Source organism: Volvox carteri (assembly GCF_000143455.1).
Source record: "Volvox carteri f. nagariensis unplaced genomic scaffold VOLCAscaffold_1, whole genome shotgun sequence".
Lineage (NCBI taxonomy): Eukaryota > Viridiplantae > Chlorophyta > Chlorophyceae > Chlamydomonadales > Volvocaceae > Volvox > Volvox carteri.
In genome coordinates this window covers 1,798,045-1,816,289 of record NW_003307545.1, presented here as the reverse complement: position 1 = coordinate 1,816,289, position 18,245 = coordinate 1,798,045, and the positions used below count along the sequence as shown (strand labels likewise).

At 54.6% G+C, this 18,245-nt stretch overlaps 3 protein-coding genes across 3 annotated transcripts; 1 reads left to right on the top strand and 2 right to left on the bottom strand.

Moving 5' to 3' along the window:
- Positions 1-1,065: 1,065 nt before the first annotated feature.
- Positions 1,066-3,616, top strand: VOLCADRAFT_109540 (uncharacterized protein). Its single transcript, XM_002946030.1, has 7 exons — positions 1,066-1,118; positions 1,218-1,385; positions 1,480-1,691; positions 1,857-1,939; positions 2,099-2,219; positions 2,543-2,706; positions 2,893-3,616. Exons 1-7 carry the CDS (start codon positions 1,096-1,098, stop codon positions 3,052-3,054), a joined length of 933 nt encoding a protein of 310 aa, XP_002946076.1. The 5' UTR covers positions 1,066-1,095; the 3' UTR covers positions 3,055-3,616.
- A 1,242-nt stretch (positions 3,617-4,858) lies between these two features.
- VOLCADRAFT_102693 (uncharacterized protein) lies at positions 4,859-8,561 on the bottom strand (the record flags this gene model as incomplete). The annotated part of the gene is made up of 10 exons (XM_002945670.1): positions 4,859-4,864; positions 5,075-5,167; positions 5,783-5,971; positions 6,152-6,358; positions 6,497-6,600; positions 6,858-6,934; positions 7,082-7,353; positions 7,751-7,868; positions 8,049-8,190; positions 8,489-8,561. 10 exons carry the CDS (start codon positions 8,559-8,561, stop codon positions 4,859-4,861), a joined length of 1,281 nt encoding a protein of 426 aa, XP_002945716.1.
- Positions 8,562-10,621: 2,060 nt separating this feature from the next.
- Positions 10,622-15,939, bottom strand: VOLCADRAFT_85973 (uncharacterized protein; the record flags this gene model as incomplete). Its single annotated transcript, XM_002945669.1, has 9 exons — positions 10,622-10,723; positions 11,895-12,083; positions 12,642-12,800; positions 12,987-13,090; positions 13,373-13,449; positions 13,597-13,889; positions 14,334-14,454; positions 15,185-15,326; positions 15,840-15,939. The coding sequence occupies 9 exons, from the start codon at positions 15,937-15,939 to the stop codon at positions 10,622-10,624; spliced, it is 1,287 nt and encodes a 428-aa protein (XP_002945715.1).
- Between the last annotated feature and the right edge of the window lie 2,306 nt (positions 15,940-18,245).

Sequence of the window (18,245 nt, the reverse complement as noted above, 5' to 3'; positions counted from 1 at the left end):
CGTTCCAGCAGTGCTGGCCTACCAGTAGCCGTCGGTGCTTTTCCTCATGTGACAACTGCTTCTGAAGCGCTACGCGCGCGAGAAAGAGGGGACGCAATGCATGGCGGCGCTGTGAAATGCGTCGGTGTGTGCGGGGCCCTCTCTGCGCTCATCTGCGCACTGCGAAATACGCACAAGAGATGTTACACACGCGTACATACACAGCTAGTTGAGGGGGAAACTGCTGCACCTGGACGCCGCGCTTGCGGCAATGTACAGTTGTAGTGGTTGGCGACATCGGTGCAGCAGCCCCGTATGTCCCCCTTTTAGGCTTGGCTAGGCTGTCTTGGGAGTCTGGGTGTGTCCAAACGGAGGACTTGAGAAACAAATAGGGTTTCAATAGTTGAAGGCGCGGCGAAAGCGGGGCTTGACCTCTGGAGCGCCAGGGCGGTGAACTGATGATGGTGGGGATTCTAAGGGCAACGGTGATGTGTATTGGATACTCTGTACATAGGTTTCCTGGGAAGGCGCATGCAGCTTGGCTCCACAGGGTTCTTCCTTTTTGACAAGGATGTGCCTTGTCTGCAATCGTTTTTTGGTTGCTCCGTCCGTAGGTAGCTGCATGTTGGTCACCCCTATGGCTTGGTCCGCAGGCTTCGTCTCAAAAGCCGTTTGATCGTAATGCTGCCTCATCTGGGGCCCCGCTTACCCTGGCTTACCGAACCCCAAGCACACCTAGAGTTGTAACGCTGGCAGTTCGTTGAACAACAGGGACCAAGGTGGAATGCCTTCTCTCCTACTAAGGTCTCCCGAATTACCGATAGGAGGCGATATTGCAAGTCGGTCACTACAGGCACAGCGGACTGTCCATCGTACCGGGAACTACTTCTGGACGAATGTACGGGAACTACTTCTGGACGATCGTACGGGAACTACTTCTGGACGAATGTACGGGAACTACTTCTGGACGATCGTACGGGAACTACTTCTGGACGAATGTACGGCCACCGTTAGCTCGGCTTTGTGGGGAGTTATAGTGAACCATGACAATTAGCTTCATAATTACAACCTACCGACGTGCTGCTGCCTGGGCGGCGTAGGCGTGCAAGATTAGTAATGAGGGCCAACTTGCAGCCCAGGTGATCAGGTGCAGCTTGCATTTGTTTAGGCGAATTCAATTTGATCGCTGGAGGCTCTGAAATCGAGCCCGGGCTTACAATCATACGTTATATGTGCAGGGGCTGCCGAGCGACGGCTGATCGGTCCTTGTGGCGCTCTCAGCGTTTGCGAGTCAGTGTTCGGCCTGCTGCTAGCATGCAGCTGCCATCGGATTTTAGGGACGCTTACGTTGACCTCGCACACCAGCTTGCCGATGCGGCCTCGCAAGTCACGCGCAAGTACTTCCGGTGCGAAATAGAGAGCTTCTACGAGTAGCTTAACATGGTAATTGTTTTTTCATTTTAAGACTTATTAGTAGGCAGCTGCTCTCGGCTTGTGTAGGACGTCGTTTGATGTCGAGTCAAAGGGCGACGCGAGTCCTGTGACCATCGCTGATCGCCAGGCTGAAATTATCATGCGAGAGATCATCGAGCGCACAGTTCCGGAGCATGGTATCTTCGGCGAGGAACACGGGCTGAAGTTCGGAAGCGGTGCGGGTTCAAAGTACATGTGGGTGCTTGACCCGATTGATGGGACCAAGAGCTTTATCACCGGTAAGGGGTAATCAATACAGCGGCACGATATAAATCTGTGTGTACTTTTTCAAGGTTCTACATACTACATAAGTAGTATCCTGGGTGGGCGAATGTGTTCTGCCGACCTCTTCGTGTAACCCATCTATGTCACATGGAGTCGGCTTTCGGAACTCCACCGCGCAGGCAAGCCGCTGTTCGGGACCTTAATCTCCTTAGTGTATGAGGGGTCCCCTATTCTGGGCATCATCGACCAGCCTATCACCAAGGTAGATCGGCTTGCCAGTCTTTCCCAACTTGTACGGGGATCCTATCCCTATATACCATGGACAGGGTCAGCAACCCCTCGGCGCTAGAGCAAAGCAAGGGGTGGGGCTTGATTTCATGGGATCCACCATCACCGCTGCCGCTGTCTTGCCGTCATACAGGAGCGCTGGGTGGGTGTAGCGGGACGGTCGACATTTCTCAACGGTCAGGTGCTGAAGACCCGGCCCTGTCCTGATGTCAAGCTAGCATACCTGTATGCAACGACGCCACACATGTTCTCAGGTAAGATACCATCTTGTGTACGGCGGCTATAGGTAATTGCGCCTATAATGTTAATCACACGCCCCAATGCTCATCATAAACCCTAAGATGCCTTGAGCATGGTCTTGAAGGCCATTGCGTTGGTGCAGCCCCTGCAAGGTCGCCGTGGCGCACTCCACACCACTGCATTCGCTGCTTGGTTCCATGTTTTTCAGATATGTACCTCGTCACAAGTGCCAATGGACTCAACTGCTGCGGTGTTTGGTCCTGAATGCTAATTCAACCGCCAATAGTGTTACGTTCTCCCGCCCACGGCCTCTATTGGTTCCGGAATCTGGATCCAGGTGACAACGAAAAGGCCTTCAATCGATTGCGGGACAAAGTGCGGATTCCTATGTACGGCTGCGACTGCTACGCGTACGGCCTGTTAGCAGCGGGGCATTGTGATCTGGTAGTGGAGGCCGATTTGAAGCCGTACGACTACATGGCACTTGTGCCTATCGTACAGGTACGACGAGCGGGGCTTTGCGCGTCGAGTGAGTTGTATGCGTTTCACCGTTGACTGTGAGAAACGCTCCCTGGTCTTGTTCGTGCTCCGTTTTTTCGTTTCTTCCTCGTTTGCATGGTTTCCTTGCTCTCCCACTGACCCTCGCGGCCCCTGTTTCCGCCGCGGGATGTGGGATTTCGGCCGCAGGGAGCTGGTGGCGTGATGACGGACTGGCGGGGCCGTCCACTGGTGTGGCAGCCCGCCCCGGGGAGCACCGACCTCAAGGCAGGGTGGCCGGGGGAGGTGTGCGCAGCTGGGGATGCGGCCCTGCACCGCCAAGCTCTGGAGCTGCTGGACTGGCAGCACTGAGGACGGCAGCATATGAGACAGGATCTTGAGATGATGTTGAGCTTCATCCGGTATAGGGATCCGGTATGGGGACAGGGTTGCGCCTGTTTGATTTGGACAGGTACCGGCGACCAGACTAGTGGACGGGGCGCGACGGACAAAGTGTCGGGCTTCCGGGACAGGATAGGATGCCAAAGCGGCGCTGGCAAAGGATGCATTCTAACGGAGATGTGGATCCGGTATTTATGTGGGTGGCAGTGGCATAAGAAAATGGCTGCAGCATCTCGGTCCAAATTTTACTATCCAGTGGTTTCACAGTGATATTTGCGGTGCACTGCGACAGTGGGCATATGAAAGGATGCAAGTCTTTATAAGTGTGATAGCCAGGTTAGTAGATATGCACATTTGGCAAAAATAAAACTCTTTTTTTGTTCAGGGAACCCATCTTAGCCGGGAAGCTGACCATTTAAAATTACAAATTAAGTTCGCTAGGCAAGCAAAGTCATCGCTCATTGCTTTGCTCATACGAATGATCTGATTCAGACCATTTGCTCCATCCCCTATGTATTTGTACACGACGATCATCGCGTCCAACGTGATCCCCAGATCTGCACACCGGCTGCTTCCCGTCTGATGGAAAGGAAACGCGACCAGCAGGACGCTCAAACGCTCTTAACCACCTGCACGCAAATGCTCTTCCGCCAGTGGTCACGCCCCGCATGCTTGACCTCTGCCGAAATCCGACCCAGTCACCCATCCTGCCCCATCGTTAGGAGGTTCGCAACCGTGAGCCGACAAAAGCCAAACGGCTTGAACCTGGCGTGCTGTGACGGTTCTTGGATGAAATGCGCTGCAAAAGTAGGACCGTACCTCTCCTACAATTCTGATACCCGTCATAGACTTGCAAAACACGGCACAGCAAGTGAAGACCTGGACCTCCTGGTACGGCCCTCGTCATCCGCAAGCAAGTGTTAAACAGTCCGCATCGCGCCTCTGAGGAATGATCTGCCCACGTCATGGTACTACTGGAACGACCCGCCAGGGAGGCAGTGATCTTCTGTCCTAACGACGCAGTCATTGTTTTCCAATTGAAGTACTTATTCCAAACCAGGTCAAACAACTGTCCTGCGCACCAGGGCTAGCTCCCGGGTATGGGCGGGCCTCTGGTGCGGCCTTGGAACTCGTCTGGAGTTCTATTGACCTCCGCCACGTTCCCGTGAATACCTCCGCCATCCTGCTACACCCTCTTGCTGATCAAATTGCTTCCAGCTGCTGCTAATCCTCCTGCTGCGCCTGCTACAGTTCCCCCGGTTGCTGTTGTCGCAATTGCGGCCGCAGCTCTTGCTTCTCCTGGCATGTGCATTACGCCGCTTCTTCCTCACCCACGGCCCCCTTCCACCCCCGACCGTTCGTCGTAGCTGGCTGTGGGGCCGCACGTCCATGGCCGCACATGCTGCCAGGACCTCCATAAACCCGGCCGCGCTCTGGGCCACGGCTGCTAATGCTTTCAGACGCGTTCACGGTCCACCTGGCAAGCTCACCATTCTGAATAGTGTCTGCAGGCGCGGCCGGCGTAGCTGCCATTGCAGACTTAGCCGCAGCAGTCCTAGGCGCTGCCGTGGTCGCATCCACAGCATCTGCAGCTGTGGGTGGCTTCCACCATTTGGTGTTGGGGTCTCCATCGACATTGTCAGGGTACTGGTCGAACCAAACACGAAATTCGCGCCATCGCTCCGACAGCTCTGCGGCAGACAGACCCGAGGGTCGCGCCGCATCGCAGACAGCGGGCAGCCCGGCGGACTCCGCAGAGAATGCTTGGACCCGGTTAGCCCTGAGGGTATGGAGGAGCGGAGGAGCCAGGTGGAGGAGAGTGTGCCGAATGGGGCTTGGTAAACTTAGCAGAGAACGGGGTGCGGATGAGAGCCCTGTAGTGAGGAGTAAATTGGGTTTAGATGCACACCCACGACTCCGAAAATGTAGTAGTCACTCATTTCCGCTGTGCTTCCCTTCCCTCCCCTCTCCAGGCTGCATCAACGGGCACGTGCCTGTAGATCCGGGTCTTCTGGTATCGCTCGAGAGCAGTGGGCACGTCTGCCCAGAACTCTTCTAGAGCGAGAGTAAGTTGATGCGCATCCTGAGGAGGACGACAACGGGGTGGAGGCGGGTTGGAAGGGTAGGGATTGGGGAGTCGGCGTGGAGGAAGAGCCCCATCCTACTCGTCATACGTCATACGCATGGAAAGAACGTCGGAAGTAAAGTTTGTGTCGTCTTTGCACCGTACGGCCCTAGATGCCAGTAATGCAAACGCGTTTATTACGAATAGCCAATCTTTCCGAGATTTAATAAAAAGCAGGCCTCACACACCGTTGTTTTCATAGCAAGCCGCAAGGCTTGAGGCCCTAGTTGTCTGCCTGTCCTGCTGGCTACCTACAATTACGTGTCTTCTGGTTTTAGCTTTCATATGTACAATTGCTTGCAAAAAAAATGATGGATGGAAAGGAACACGCTCGCATCAGTGCAACTGCTGCTGTAAACCGTAAAGATTCGCGAAGTTGCATAAAGGGCTTTATAGATTAAGCGTGCTGGGCCCTGTGCCATAAGGTACAATAAATCATTACGACATGCAGTTGTTTAAGTTGCCGGTGCAACTGAAAAAAATGCCTAAACCTCCCGACCGTCCTTTTTTGTTGGTACATTTCGTCATTTCGTATCCTTGTGCATTAATGGGAAAACGTCACTTAAAACGCACCTCAAATGCCGATCTAGCTCCCTGTCCAGCCATCGGGTGCATCGCGTGCGCTGCATCCCCCAGCAGCACGACCCTTCTTCCGGAACTGGCCCAACGCTCCAGAGGCACCCTGTCGTACAGCGCCCTCTCGAATATGGCCGACTCCGGAGTGGCCTCCACCAGGGGCAACCACCAGTGCCAACCGGCGGACTGGGGAGGAGGGGAGGGGTGAGCGCGGTTGCGTTGGATTTAGGCGCAGGGAAGGGGTGCTATGGTAGGGTAGGTGCGGTACAACAGAAGGAGCTGCGCGTATGGGTGGGCATGTAGGAGCACTCAGCATCCCCCCTCCCTCTCTTCCCTCCCCCCACATGAGGTCGTGTATCACCTCACCTGGAGTCGCTCAATGACTCGCGCCTTGCTGCCAGGAACACCCTGCCCGCCACGACCACGTCGGGCGCCACCGCTGCCACTTGCATCGCTGTCACCGTTGGGGGCACCGCCAGTAGCAGCACCAGCAGCACCTGTGCCGTTTGCCTCCCTTGGCGGCGGCTGTGCCAATTGGGACGTGAAGCAGGGCTCGTCGTAGCGCATCCGTACCTGCACCAGTGCAATACATCCCAAAATGAAAAATGTACCTCTGTCGGTGTTTTATGTTAATTAACTTGACGTTTCAGAGGTCCCCCGGTGGACGTCCACTGTGTCCCTCACAACACCGCCCAGACCATCCGCCCGTACCTGCCAGAAGGTGTAACCGCCACCCGCATCACAGACGATGGCGAAGAGCGAGGGGTCGATCAACTCGGCTCCCAACAAACCGTTGTTGGCGATACACAGTTGACCTGACGAGTTCAGATTCATGTGGAAGAGCTGTGTCGAGCTCGGAGGACGAAATCGAAATCCATTTGAGTCGAGCAAATCGACCGATGAGTTGGGAAGTGACATTGCGGCACAATTCCCCTCCCTCAATTTTGAGTCAGGAAAGCCCATCTCCACCTCCGCTGAAGGCTAGCCGCGCATGCGGCGATGGAAATTACAGTAGTACCGTGCTCATGACAGTGCAGACCGCACTGCCGTACATCCAGCTAGCCGTACACACCTGGTTCGTGTGCGTGTGCCACTGTGTTGCCCCCGGGGTTGTAGATCAGGCAGTTCCAGTTCATGTGGCCCAGGTAGCTGAGGCAGCGTGGAGGAGGAGGGAACGGAGGTCAGGGAGAGGGATGCTAGGGGGTTGGAAAAGGGGCACATCAACAGGGACGATAAGTACGTGGCTGTTGCACCAAATCGGTAAAGGCTCCAGCACCAATTCACGGAGGTCCTTACCGCGGGCCAGGGTCGTTGGGGTACATGGCAGCTCGAATGGGTGAAAACACTCCGTCAGCTCCCACCACCAGCTTGGCCGTTACGCTGGGTTGGTCTCGGAAGTGTACGACAGCACGGTGAGCTGGCCTGACAGCTGATGGCGAGGACGCCATTGCCGTTGTTGCGGTTGCTGACTCGTCTACGTCCGTACCGTTATCCATCCCCTGCTCGTCCCAGATTTCGTCGTACCCCGTGGCCGCGTGATTGCAGTGTACGAATTCTGGCGGCACGACCTGGGCCAATGCCGCATGGACCTGTTGTTTACCGTTGGATCAGATAAAGTCGGTCGTTGGTGCCAAAATGCTGTTCTGGGAAGTGCGCGGGCGACGACGTTTCATCTCCTGCACAAAGTCATCTCACTCATACCTTCGACACGACAGCCTTGGCAGGTAATGACCAAAGCCAGCCAGACTTCGTCCTTACAAATACATCGCATACGAGTCTTGGCCCCAGCATCTGTCACAAGCATGTCAACGTTGCAGGCATGCCCTTCCTTTGCGCGTTATGCACCTGTCGACCACGAAACATCTCCGTCAACATACTCCGGACGTTTCGTCGCCGAGGATAACATATTGCTGATGTCCGTCCGTACTGCGCGCCCGTGCACGAAATGCAGTTCACGTGTCGCACCTGAGCCCATCGAATGGTGTGCAGACGCGTTTCACTGGCAAGCCGCTCGATGATGACCGGATCTCGGCCCGGCGGGAAGTACGAATACACGGCATTCGCGTTGACTACCCCTCGCCGCCTGCGCGTAGGGCACGTCCCCGTCAGCCAGTGCAGCGGGTGAAAGATGCGGCAATGGCACATCGGCTTTAGCGTACGGTCAGCGTTCCTCTGCCCTCCCCACTGCCTCTCTCCGCGCAATGGTTAACTCTCTTACGTTCAGCCCCCGGCTCGTTGTTCAGAAGGCATCTACATGGCCCACCTGATCTGCTCTGGCAGGTCGGGGTGCAAGTCGCCCAGGGCCGCCAGCGCGTTGGGTCCCAGGCCGACCATGGTGCTGGTCTCCTTGCGCAGCTCTGATGATGCCTCGAACACGTGGGCGGCCAGGCCGCGGCGGTGCAGGCCTGTGTGTGCAGACGGATGACGGCGGTCGGGGGTTGCACAGGGCGGATGTACGGATGCTAGGGACGTTGAATTTTGAAACTAAGGCATTGAATGATATGTGCAACCAGGTTTTCAAAATCTTGTGAGGATGTCTGGGGGTTTGTCAAAGAAAAGCCACAGTCACCTTCACCAGTCCGTTTCAACGTTCACTATCAACCTTGTCTGCAACCCATGTCCTGCTGATTTCAAAACTTGTTTAGAACAGACATGTACGTATAGACCCATAAAACACATTGATACAGACCTTTGGGACCTTACCTGCGGCCAGCGCCAGGCCGCCCAGCCCTGCCCCGATGATGGCGACCTCCACTTCGTGAGGTGGAGGTCCCATATGTAGATGCGTTCCTGATTTAAACATTTATAGATACATTTTCGCAATACCAAGGGAAACGTTATTTGCGCCTTTCATTGGATAGCACCGAACGCAAAACAGTCGTTGACTGCCGTTGTGGGGGATCGACATCTAAAAGCTATGAATACGCAAGTATGGGAACCACCCAGTCTTACATAGCGCAAAGATATTTGCTCTGCACAAAGTGCACATCATTCTCCGATCAGTCCAAAGCCGTTTCGGGGAGGCACACATTACATAGATATAGGAGACGGGATGCTTGTTCATGTTCAGGGTGCAGGCCTTAGGACAGTAGGGTATGTGTATATTGGGACAGCCCAGCTGTCCACGCGACAGTCTGTTGCTCTGGCATGATGACGGTATTACCGTTACAATTGGCAATACTTCCAAGTCCCAACCCCCAGTGACCGCCTGTATTCAAAGCATATTTCCATGTTTCTGTATGAGTATACATATGCGATAGTTATCCTACATTGTGTAGCTCATTGTGTTGGAAAAGACCATGTTCGGTTTGTTGGATCCCAATTCCGGGAAGTTTGAATTCCTATGGTTGCGACAGCTGCCCCTGCGATAAGCACTCAGCACACCGTCCGTTCACTTTTGCATCATGCATGCTTACTGCAAGTCCAAAGTGGCCTTTGGTGGGACGGTCCGTCTAGCGGACTTTTCGCTTGCCCTGCGGTCTTTTCGCTGCGTCCTAATGGGTAGGCAATCTGCCACATGATAAGTTAAGTTGTACGCAGGTGACTTGTAAACCTGGAGTGCACGTTCCGCCTTAACAGTGCCCTTAGCATAGTTTCCAGGTCTGTACTATACACACCGTCCCTGCTTTTCTTCAAGGCTCCAGCCCAGGACTGCCCTTCGGAACAGCTGCTCCCAGCTGATTATTCCATACATCGCCGGGCTTCCCACTGTAAGCACCTTCCATGGACAGTGATACGTGATACATGACAGCATATGTGGCCACATATATGCCAATAAACACTGTCCGGTGGCATCTGGTGCCATCCGGTGCCAAGTATACGACAAGTACTCGCGAGATGTATCTTTAGGACAAACCCAGTTTGGCCTTCTGGGTCAGTCGTACAAGTGCCTCAGCTTTAACCACAATCGTAGGTATGGTGGTGAGGGCTCTTCTCTAGCGGGAGCTTAGTCTTGCCCAGAAGTCTGCAATGCTATTCACGAAGTCTGCTGCAAATTGCCAATACGACGATCTTGCTTCGTAAATTCGACCTCAACGATCTCGATGCTCACGATAAGTAAATTACGAAAGTATGAATCTACCTTGCAAACCACATCAATATTAGTGTGCTTGTTAATACGTGCCATGCCCCTCATGCCTCTGCTGCTGGTTCAAGTTGGGCCACGCGGGTGCCTCATATCCCTCCATCTCAAGTGATTCCCTTTTTCACACGGGGACCCTGGAAATATCCCCGTCAGCCACAAACGGTTGCGAGTCATTGCGCCCGCCATCACGAAGCGCCTGTGTCTAAGCACCGTGGGCGCGATCGCAAGCATCACGTCCAGCAGCGACCCCTGCTGCCGCCACACACTTGGGAAGGCCATCCAGGTGCGCCGTCGCTGTGGCCACATCCACCGCATCCACGACACTCGTATCCGCAGCTGTTGGTGGCTTCCACCATTTGGAGTTGGGGTCGCCGGTAATGTTCTCGGGGTACTGGTCTAGCCAAGCGCGCAACTCGCTAAAGCGCTCCAACGCCTCCTTGCCTGACAAACCCGCGGGTCGCGACGCCTCACGGATGGTGGCCAGTCCAGCTGACTCGGCGGAGAACTTTTGAACCCGGTTGGCCCTGTATGTAGATGCATGAGCGGGGCTCCAGTGAGGAGGACAAGAGACATGGAAGGGAAGCAAGAATGTGAGGAGAAAAAGAATGCAGGCTTTGTGGTCAGGAAGAATGAGGGTGTTACGATGGCATCACGGTTTTTGCCGCTGCATTTGGCATCCGCTGGGTCCCTTTGCCCCCTTGTCCCCCATTATTTCTGAGGTGGATGCCCAATGACCCTTTATTCCGCAGCTATTAGAGCACGTGCCTGTAGATGCGTGCCTGCTGGTATCGCTCCAGGGCGGTGGGCACATCGGGCCATAAGGCATCCAAAGCCAGCGTCAGCTGATGGGCGTCCTGAGTAACGGGGAGGATGGGAGGAGAGGGCTATGGACTGGAGAGAGTAAGGCCTTGAGGGGACGCGACGGGTTGGAGTCGCCCCCAAATGGGAGGCGACTGCTCTGTGGTCGCGCACTGTTTAGACATTAAGGATGAGAGCGGTTCGGGACAACAGCTCTATGTGCGCTTTCGGCCGTCACAATGCAACGCGACTTCACAAACAGCGTGTGTTACCCGTCGCACGTGCGGCCACATATTACAACTAAAACCGGTCTGGGCTGGGAGACACTACTGCAATTTGCGGTTTAAGGTCCTGGGTTAGATTCCGGCGTAGACCTCTTGACACTGTCGGGAGCGTGATATTATGACTAGCTGCTGAGATGTGGAGTTGAGGTCACAGTTAATGGACCGAGATTCGCACGCCGGATTGGTGGCGACTGCTGAACCCTCTGTCTCAACGGATGATCGGGTGGCAGGACGAGGAGGGATTCTAAAAGGCAGAATCAACCGCCTTGGACATGCAGTTCGTATGGCATAGTACAGTGTGGTAATGGTGGATGGTGCTGTATGGTGTTCAATCCTAGAGATGACACTCCAAATGTGTTCCATTGGCCCAGAAGCCTCCCATTCTGCATGTCTTCCCTTGCTTCGGTTTTTTGAGTGTGTAGTGCAACCCCCTGAGTAGAGCCCCTGCCCCCGGTGGCGTTTTCGGTTTGATCTTGTTTTGGCGTTCAAGAGGGGAGAGAGCGCGCGAGTAGGCTGGCCAGGCGAAGTAGGGGCAGATAGCCCGTTTAGGGTTCCCAGAGGTGGTGTGGCGCCTGTCGTGCGGCTCTCGCTTAGTTCGGTTAGCAGTCTTCTGCGCCGCTGTGTTGCCTAGCCAGGGGCTGGGAGAGCGCCCCGGCTGGCGTGAGTGCGGAAGTGAGGCGCGCGCGGAGGAACAGATGGACGCAGCCGCGAGTCCATCCCTGCGCTGTGTTTCGGCCCGGTCAGGGCCCCCGGTGCTCGTCCTTTCTCTGGACGAGCCGCCCACAGTGTAACGCCCCATCAACAACAACAACGACAAATCAAATGAAACATAGGCTCTGTATGCATGAGTGGCATTCACTGGAGCAATAACTGACGAATTGACAAAATGAGCGGAAGCCCAACCCCATGCCCCGCCCCGCAAGTCACAACATAAAGCAATCACCTCAAATGCCGATCGGGCTCCCTGTCCAGCCATCGGGTGCATCGCGTGTGCTGCATCCCCCAGCAGCACGACCCTTCTTCCGGAACTGGCCCAACGCTCCAGAGGCACCCTGTCGTACAGCGCCCTCTCGAATATGGCCGACTCCGGAGTGGCCTCCACCAGGGGCAACCACCAGTGCCAACCGGCGGACTGGGGAGGAGGGGAGGGGTGAGCGCGGTTGGGTTCGATTAAGGCGCAGGGAAGGGGTGCTGTGGCGGAGTATCAAAGAAGGGTAGGTGCGGTACAACAGAACGCGTAAAGCTACAAGTTACAAGTGCCGCACGAGTGCGGGGGGGTCCGTCAAAGCCGGGGGGCCCATGGACTATATATATTGAAAGTTGATTACACCTTACAACCGACGGCGGTTTGGGTCCTGCCGACTAGACCCCTCCTCATCCAGTCACCCGTCACCCGACATCCCGAGACAGATCAGCCATCACCACCATATCAGCATGCGAAACTTAGTCCATCAATTAGACCTCATCTCCGCATCTTAGCAGCGTTAGCATGGCCTCTGCGCAAGGATGACAAGCACAAATCGAGAAATGATTCCCAATATTCTGGCAAAATCCCAGATCGATCCCCATAGTACATCTTAAATTTCCGAACAATGTCGGGGGTCTGACTGGGAAAGATGGGCATGTAGGAGCACTCAGCATCCCTCCTCCTCTCTTCCCTCCCCCCACATGAGGTCGTGTATCACCTCACCTGGAGTCGCTCAATGACTCGCGCCTTGCTGCCAGGAACACCCTGCCCGCCACGACCACGTCGGGCGCCACCGCTGCCACTTGCATCGCTGTCACCGTTGGGGGCACCGCCAGTAGCAGCACCAGCAGCACCTGTGCCGTTTGCCTCCCTTGGCGGCGGCTGTGCCAATTGGGACGTGAAGCAGGGCTCGTCGTAGCGCATCCGTACCTGCACCAGTGCAATACATCCCAAAATGAAAAATGTATCTCTGTCGGTGTTTTATGTTAATTAACTTGACGTTTCAGAGGTCCCCCTGTGGACGTCCACTGTGTCCCTCACAACACCGCCCAGACCATCCGCCCGTACCTGCCAGAAGGTGTAACCGCCACCCGCATCACAGACGATGGCGAAGAGCGAGGGGACGATCAACCCGGCTCCCAACAAACCGTTGTTGGCGATACACAGTTGACCTGGCGCGTCCAGATTCAGGTGGAAGGAACTGTGTCGAGCTCGGACGAGGGGGCTAGGGAGGGGTGAGGAGCTAACCGAAATCCATTTGGGTCGAGCATATCGATCGACGAGCTGGGCAAATGACATCGCAGTACAGCTCCCCTTCCTAAACTTCGATTCAGGAAAGCGCAACTCCACCTCCGCTGAAGGCTAGCCAAGCATACAGCGATGGAAATTACAATACTACCCGTGCTCATGACAGCGCAGACCGCACTGCCGTACATCCACCTAGCCGTACACACCTGGTTCATGTGCGTGTGCCACTGTGTTGCCCCCGGGGTTGTAGATCAGGCAGTTCCAGTTCATGTGGCCCAGGTAGCTGAGGCAGCGTGGAAGAGGAGGGAACGGAGGTCAGGGAGAGGGATGCTAGGGGGTTGAAAACGGGGCACATCAACAGGGACGATAAGTGACGTGGCTTTTGCACCAATCGGTTAAGGCTCCAGCACCAACTCACGGAGGTCCTTACCGCGGGCCAGGGTCGTTGGGGTACATGGCAGCTCGAATGGGTGAAAACACTCCGTCAGCTCCCACCACCAGCTTGGCCGTTACGCTGGGTTGGTCTCGGAAGTGTACGACAGCACGGTGAGCTGGCCTGACAGCTGATGTCGAGGACGCCATTGCCGTTGTTGCGGTTGCTGACTCGTCTACGTCCGTACCGTTATCCATCCCCTGCTCGTCCCAGATTTCGTCGTACCCCGTGGCCGCGTGATTGCAGTGTACGAATTCTGGCGGCACGACCTGGGCCAATGCCTCATGGACCTGTCGTTTACCGTTGCCAATTTCCGTTAGTCGAAACCGTTGGCTTAGGACAAAAATGCTTTCGACGGTCTTACCAGGTATTCTGATCACATACGGTTGTGACCCGGCACGCTCGTTAGCAATTGAAGCCCCCTCGCCTCGCCTCGCCTACACGATTTTCCTACCCCTACACGGTTATGGACTCACCCAGAGCGCACATTGGGCACAGTTGCGGCCGTTGCGCACGATTTGGACACCCCGGCCACCAAGTAGACTGTGCAACCAAGAATAGACGAAATGGAATGCTTTGCTACGTTATGCAGCTCTGGTCGCCACAGGGCTATGTAGTTGCAACACACGACATGGCATGATATGATATGACATGACCTTCCAAACGACAATCAGGCCACGGCACTGTGCTCAGGGCACGTCAATGGCGCCAAAGCGCGTGAGACCACCCGGTACCTGGGCCCAACGAATGGTGCACAGCTCCCCGCCACCGCCGGGCCGAACGTTGATTATTGGATTATCCGCCCCATCGGGGAAGTTCATGGTCTTGACGTTGTTGTTCAACACCCCACGTTGCCTGCGGGTACAAGGCATAGGGTTGTCGTCCGGCTACATCGTACGGCAAGTGACGTACAGCTTTGCGGTGCATTACACGGCATCGAGTCCTTGAAAGTAGCACACGATGGTATTTGTTGGAAAGTGACCAACACTCATATACACCAGTGAATGGTGAAAGCAGAAATAGGACCCGAGGGGGTCCGGCGCTTTGCTGATTCATATAACATTAACCCACTTGTGCCGATATGCTTATTCGCACTCTTAGTGAAAGTGAGTCCGCAAACAGTTGGGCCCAGATCGGATTGCAGGGAAGCCGGTGAAGCTTGCCCAGGCTAGTTGAGCGCTAGGTAGGTAATATCAGGCTGTGTAAGCATTGTTAAGGGCTGTGCAAGGGCTTTGTAATGCCTCACGGAATAACAGGATGCCCCAAGCCCGCAATCCGTGTGCAGATAAAACTGAATGTGGGCCGACAGAACGAGGATACTTCTTGGCTGCGACCAGGCCACTGACGGCCCGGTATTGCAGTCACGCAACTGACCAGCAATAAGCGACATGCAGACACCACCACGGCGACACGGACCTTGATAAGTGTATCTGTGGTGAAGAAGGTATAGCGCTTTCCTTTTCCCTCGCTCTTTTTTCCTCTTCTCCCCCTTTGTGTGGTTCACTGGCTGCTCTCTGCTAGCCTTTGCCGGACGACCCAAGTACTGCAGGTACGTGCTAAGCACTCAGCCACACCGCTCACCCACCTGATCTGCTCCGGCAGGTCGGGGTGCAAGTCGCCCAGGGCCGCCAGCGCGTTGGGTCCCAGGCCGACCATGGTGCTGGTCTCCTTGCGCAGCTCTGATGATGCCTCGAACACGTGGGCGGCCAGGCCGCGGCGGTGCAGGCCTGTGTGTGCAGACGGATGACGGCGGTCGGGGGTTGTACATGGCGGTTGATAAGGAAGGAGCGTGTACGGTAAAATGTTCGATAACTTCATGCCAGGCGGGGAGAATGGATTATCCATATGTTGAAGCCCTGGTTTGAGTCATTGAGTCTTAAAGTTGTCAATCTAGAAGGTCCAAAAGTGCCCAGGTGCAAGGCAAAGATGGGGTTGCAAGGCAAAGATGGCTAGGGGCCGCAGGGGACACGCAGGGGACACGCAACTCGAGCAACCATCATGGTGCTCAACTGTTTCAGAGGCCGTTCTCCAAACGTGTCCTTAGAATGGTTATAGCCAAACATCTCGGCAAACTCTAACATTCGCCTTTGTTGCACCCATCCATTCCCTGAGCAAACCAGCAATTCTTCCTAGCACACGACACGCATCATGTTGCATTTTTATAGAGTTGCCCGTGTGTCGCAGGCGCATCAGGAACGAAAAGGAACGTCCCGACGTCAACGCAAAACTTGGCACCTCACCTACGGCTAAAGCGAGGCCACCTAGACCTCCACCTATGATGGCAATATCCACTTGTCGAGGTGGAGAAGTGCGACCCATGCTTAACTGCTGCCCACCCATTATATGCATCTAGTCGAGACTGGTTGTATGCCTGATCCCCAGCGAAAATCCTGCGCTAGTATATAATACGCAGTATCTATAACGAAGATATATTTGGAAAGGGTTACGGAACTCAAAATGTTTGACAGATTATCGAGCATTTCTCGTCCCGCTCCTCTCACATCGTAGGTTTGTGACGCAAAATTCGTCGAGATATTTGAAAATCGTTTCTTACCGTATATTTTCTCGCTTAGCTCGGGTAGCTCATGAGCCTTTTGGCTCCCCTGGGCCGTACAAACCCGACAAGCGCTTACGAACCTCATGGGACGTACAAACTTGTAACGGCATTCACGAACTGAGTTTGGCGAACTCAAGGCAACAATCAAAGGTCGCAAGGAGCCATGTAGCTTCGCGCTACCTGCCCTAGCCTTTGTCCTGCGAACAAAGGTAATTCGGCAAGCCGTAAACAACCCCTTCTGCATGCCATGTATACGCACATGCGTGTGTATATACTACTATGGCAATTAGCACGAAAGTAACAGGTGAATAGTACATGCGACAGGGCTCGTGCCCCGTCACCTTGCTGGCACTGCATATCACGGTCACGGAACCCCATCCGATGCTTCTCCTTTGCTGTACTGTATGTATTGCGCAACATGGCCACTAACGAGTTCATTACATCACCGCGTGTGCATAGCTCGTGTATTACATGGTTGGGCCGTGTTGAACATGACGAGCCGCACAGAACTTGGCACATGCGGCAGCCCATCCCGGAGATCTTCAGGTACGCTGACCGACGTGCACGAAATGTGGAATCCCACAAAACTGCGGCAAGATGGAACGATGCAAACTAGAAAAAACTAGAAAAAACTAGTTACAATCTCCGCACAAGTGCGGGGGGGACGACGGCACGCCTGAGCGCGACGTGCCTGGTCTTCCAAACCTTCGAAACAACACTACCAGCGCCACAAAACTCCAGCGAGAAGGAATAACGCAAACCCAGATAGGACAACAACTGATCTGTAATCAAGCGAGTCACATACGCTGTCGCCATCCAACATCTTGGCTAGATGACTGCCATCAACAATCGCTTTCGCCTCAAAAAGTGTTAGCACGTCCTCAGCGGGCGGTCCCAGGTGGAGGAAGAGGAGGAAGACAGATGTATACGAGGCCAGCTCCAAGTCGGCCGGGGCAACACGCCACGGAGAACGGAGATGCCTGGCCTAGACCCAGGCCCCTTTTTACCACCTTGCCCCAACAGCAGCACTATTCCTCCCTGGCGACGGAGATCTATCCTAATGCGTTGCGCGGTGGGTTGAATTTGAACTAGGAGCTGTCTCCATGAGATCATGCGGTAGGAAATATAAAGTAGCATGAAGCAGCGCCGCCTCCATCAAAACCCATTAACTGTGTCGGACGCCTTCAGGGCGACAGTGAGGGACCAGAGCACGCGGCACGAATAACCGGGTTGGCCCCGCACGACCTAATGGCGGACAGCAAGATGGCGCTGGTGTGCATGTAAAAACCGAGCCAAAGTACCCGGCCTTTGGTATCTGTTTCCGATGGCTGGGTTTCAAAACCGCCTCAGGAAAGCAGTACACTACAAAACACGCAAAAAAATCCATAGCAAGCGAAATGACACGTGACTCTGGTTGGCAGGCAGTAGGACAGGCAGTGCACCATTTGCTCAAGCAAGAAGCACTAACGCGCGCATACTTTGCTCGCCACCAGGAGCATCAGATAGGCATCCATCCGTGCAGCCAATCGATTTGGGCGGGTACATCCGTAGACATACTAACTCTACCGTATACCTTAGGCATGTGCCCGACCAGCCACTTTCCGCTCCCAACAGCTGCAGCTTGGTGTGAACCTGCCCGGGAAGCCACGCTACTGCACGTGCAGCCGCGTGCATGCACACATTGCACTGTCGCCTTTGCGTTCGACTCCACATTTAAGAACCAATTCGCTAATTTATCAGATCGATTATGATTTTCTTAGTATTTAAGTTGCAAAATGGAGTAGCCAGGCCGGCTGGCAGCTAACTGACAAATTTCATACCCGATGTATCAGGAGGGCATGGGAAGATCCGTGAAGTGCCAGAACGTCGAATCAGTTTAAAACATCTATAATAATGATTACGATGATCGGATGCGCCTCTCCATGCGATGGACTTGGGTCTGTCACGAGGCGCCAGGATGAAGTACATAACTCCAAAGTATATAAACCATTTTAACCAATCGAGATTACGAACCTATGCTTGGCAAGCGATCATTTCTTCCCCTCATGGCGAATCGAAAATGTGTTGTCGTGGCGGGTAGAGTGGTTAT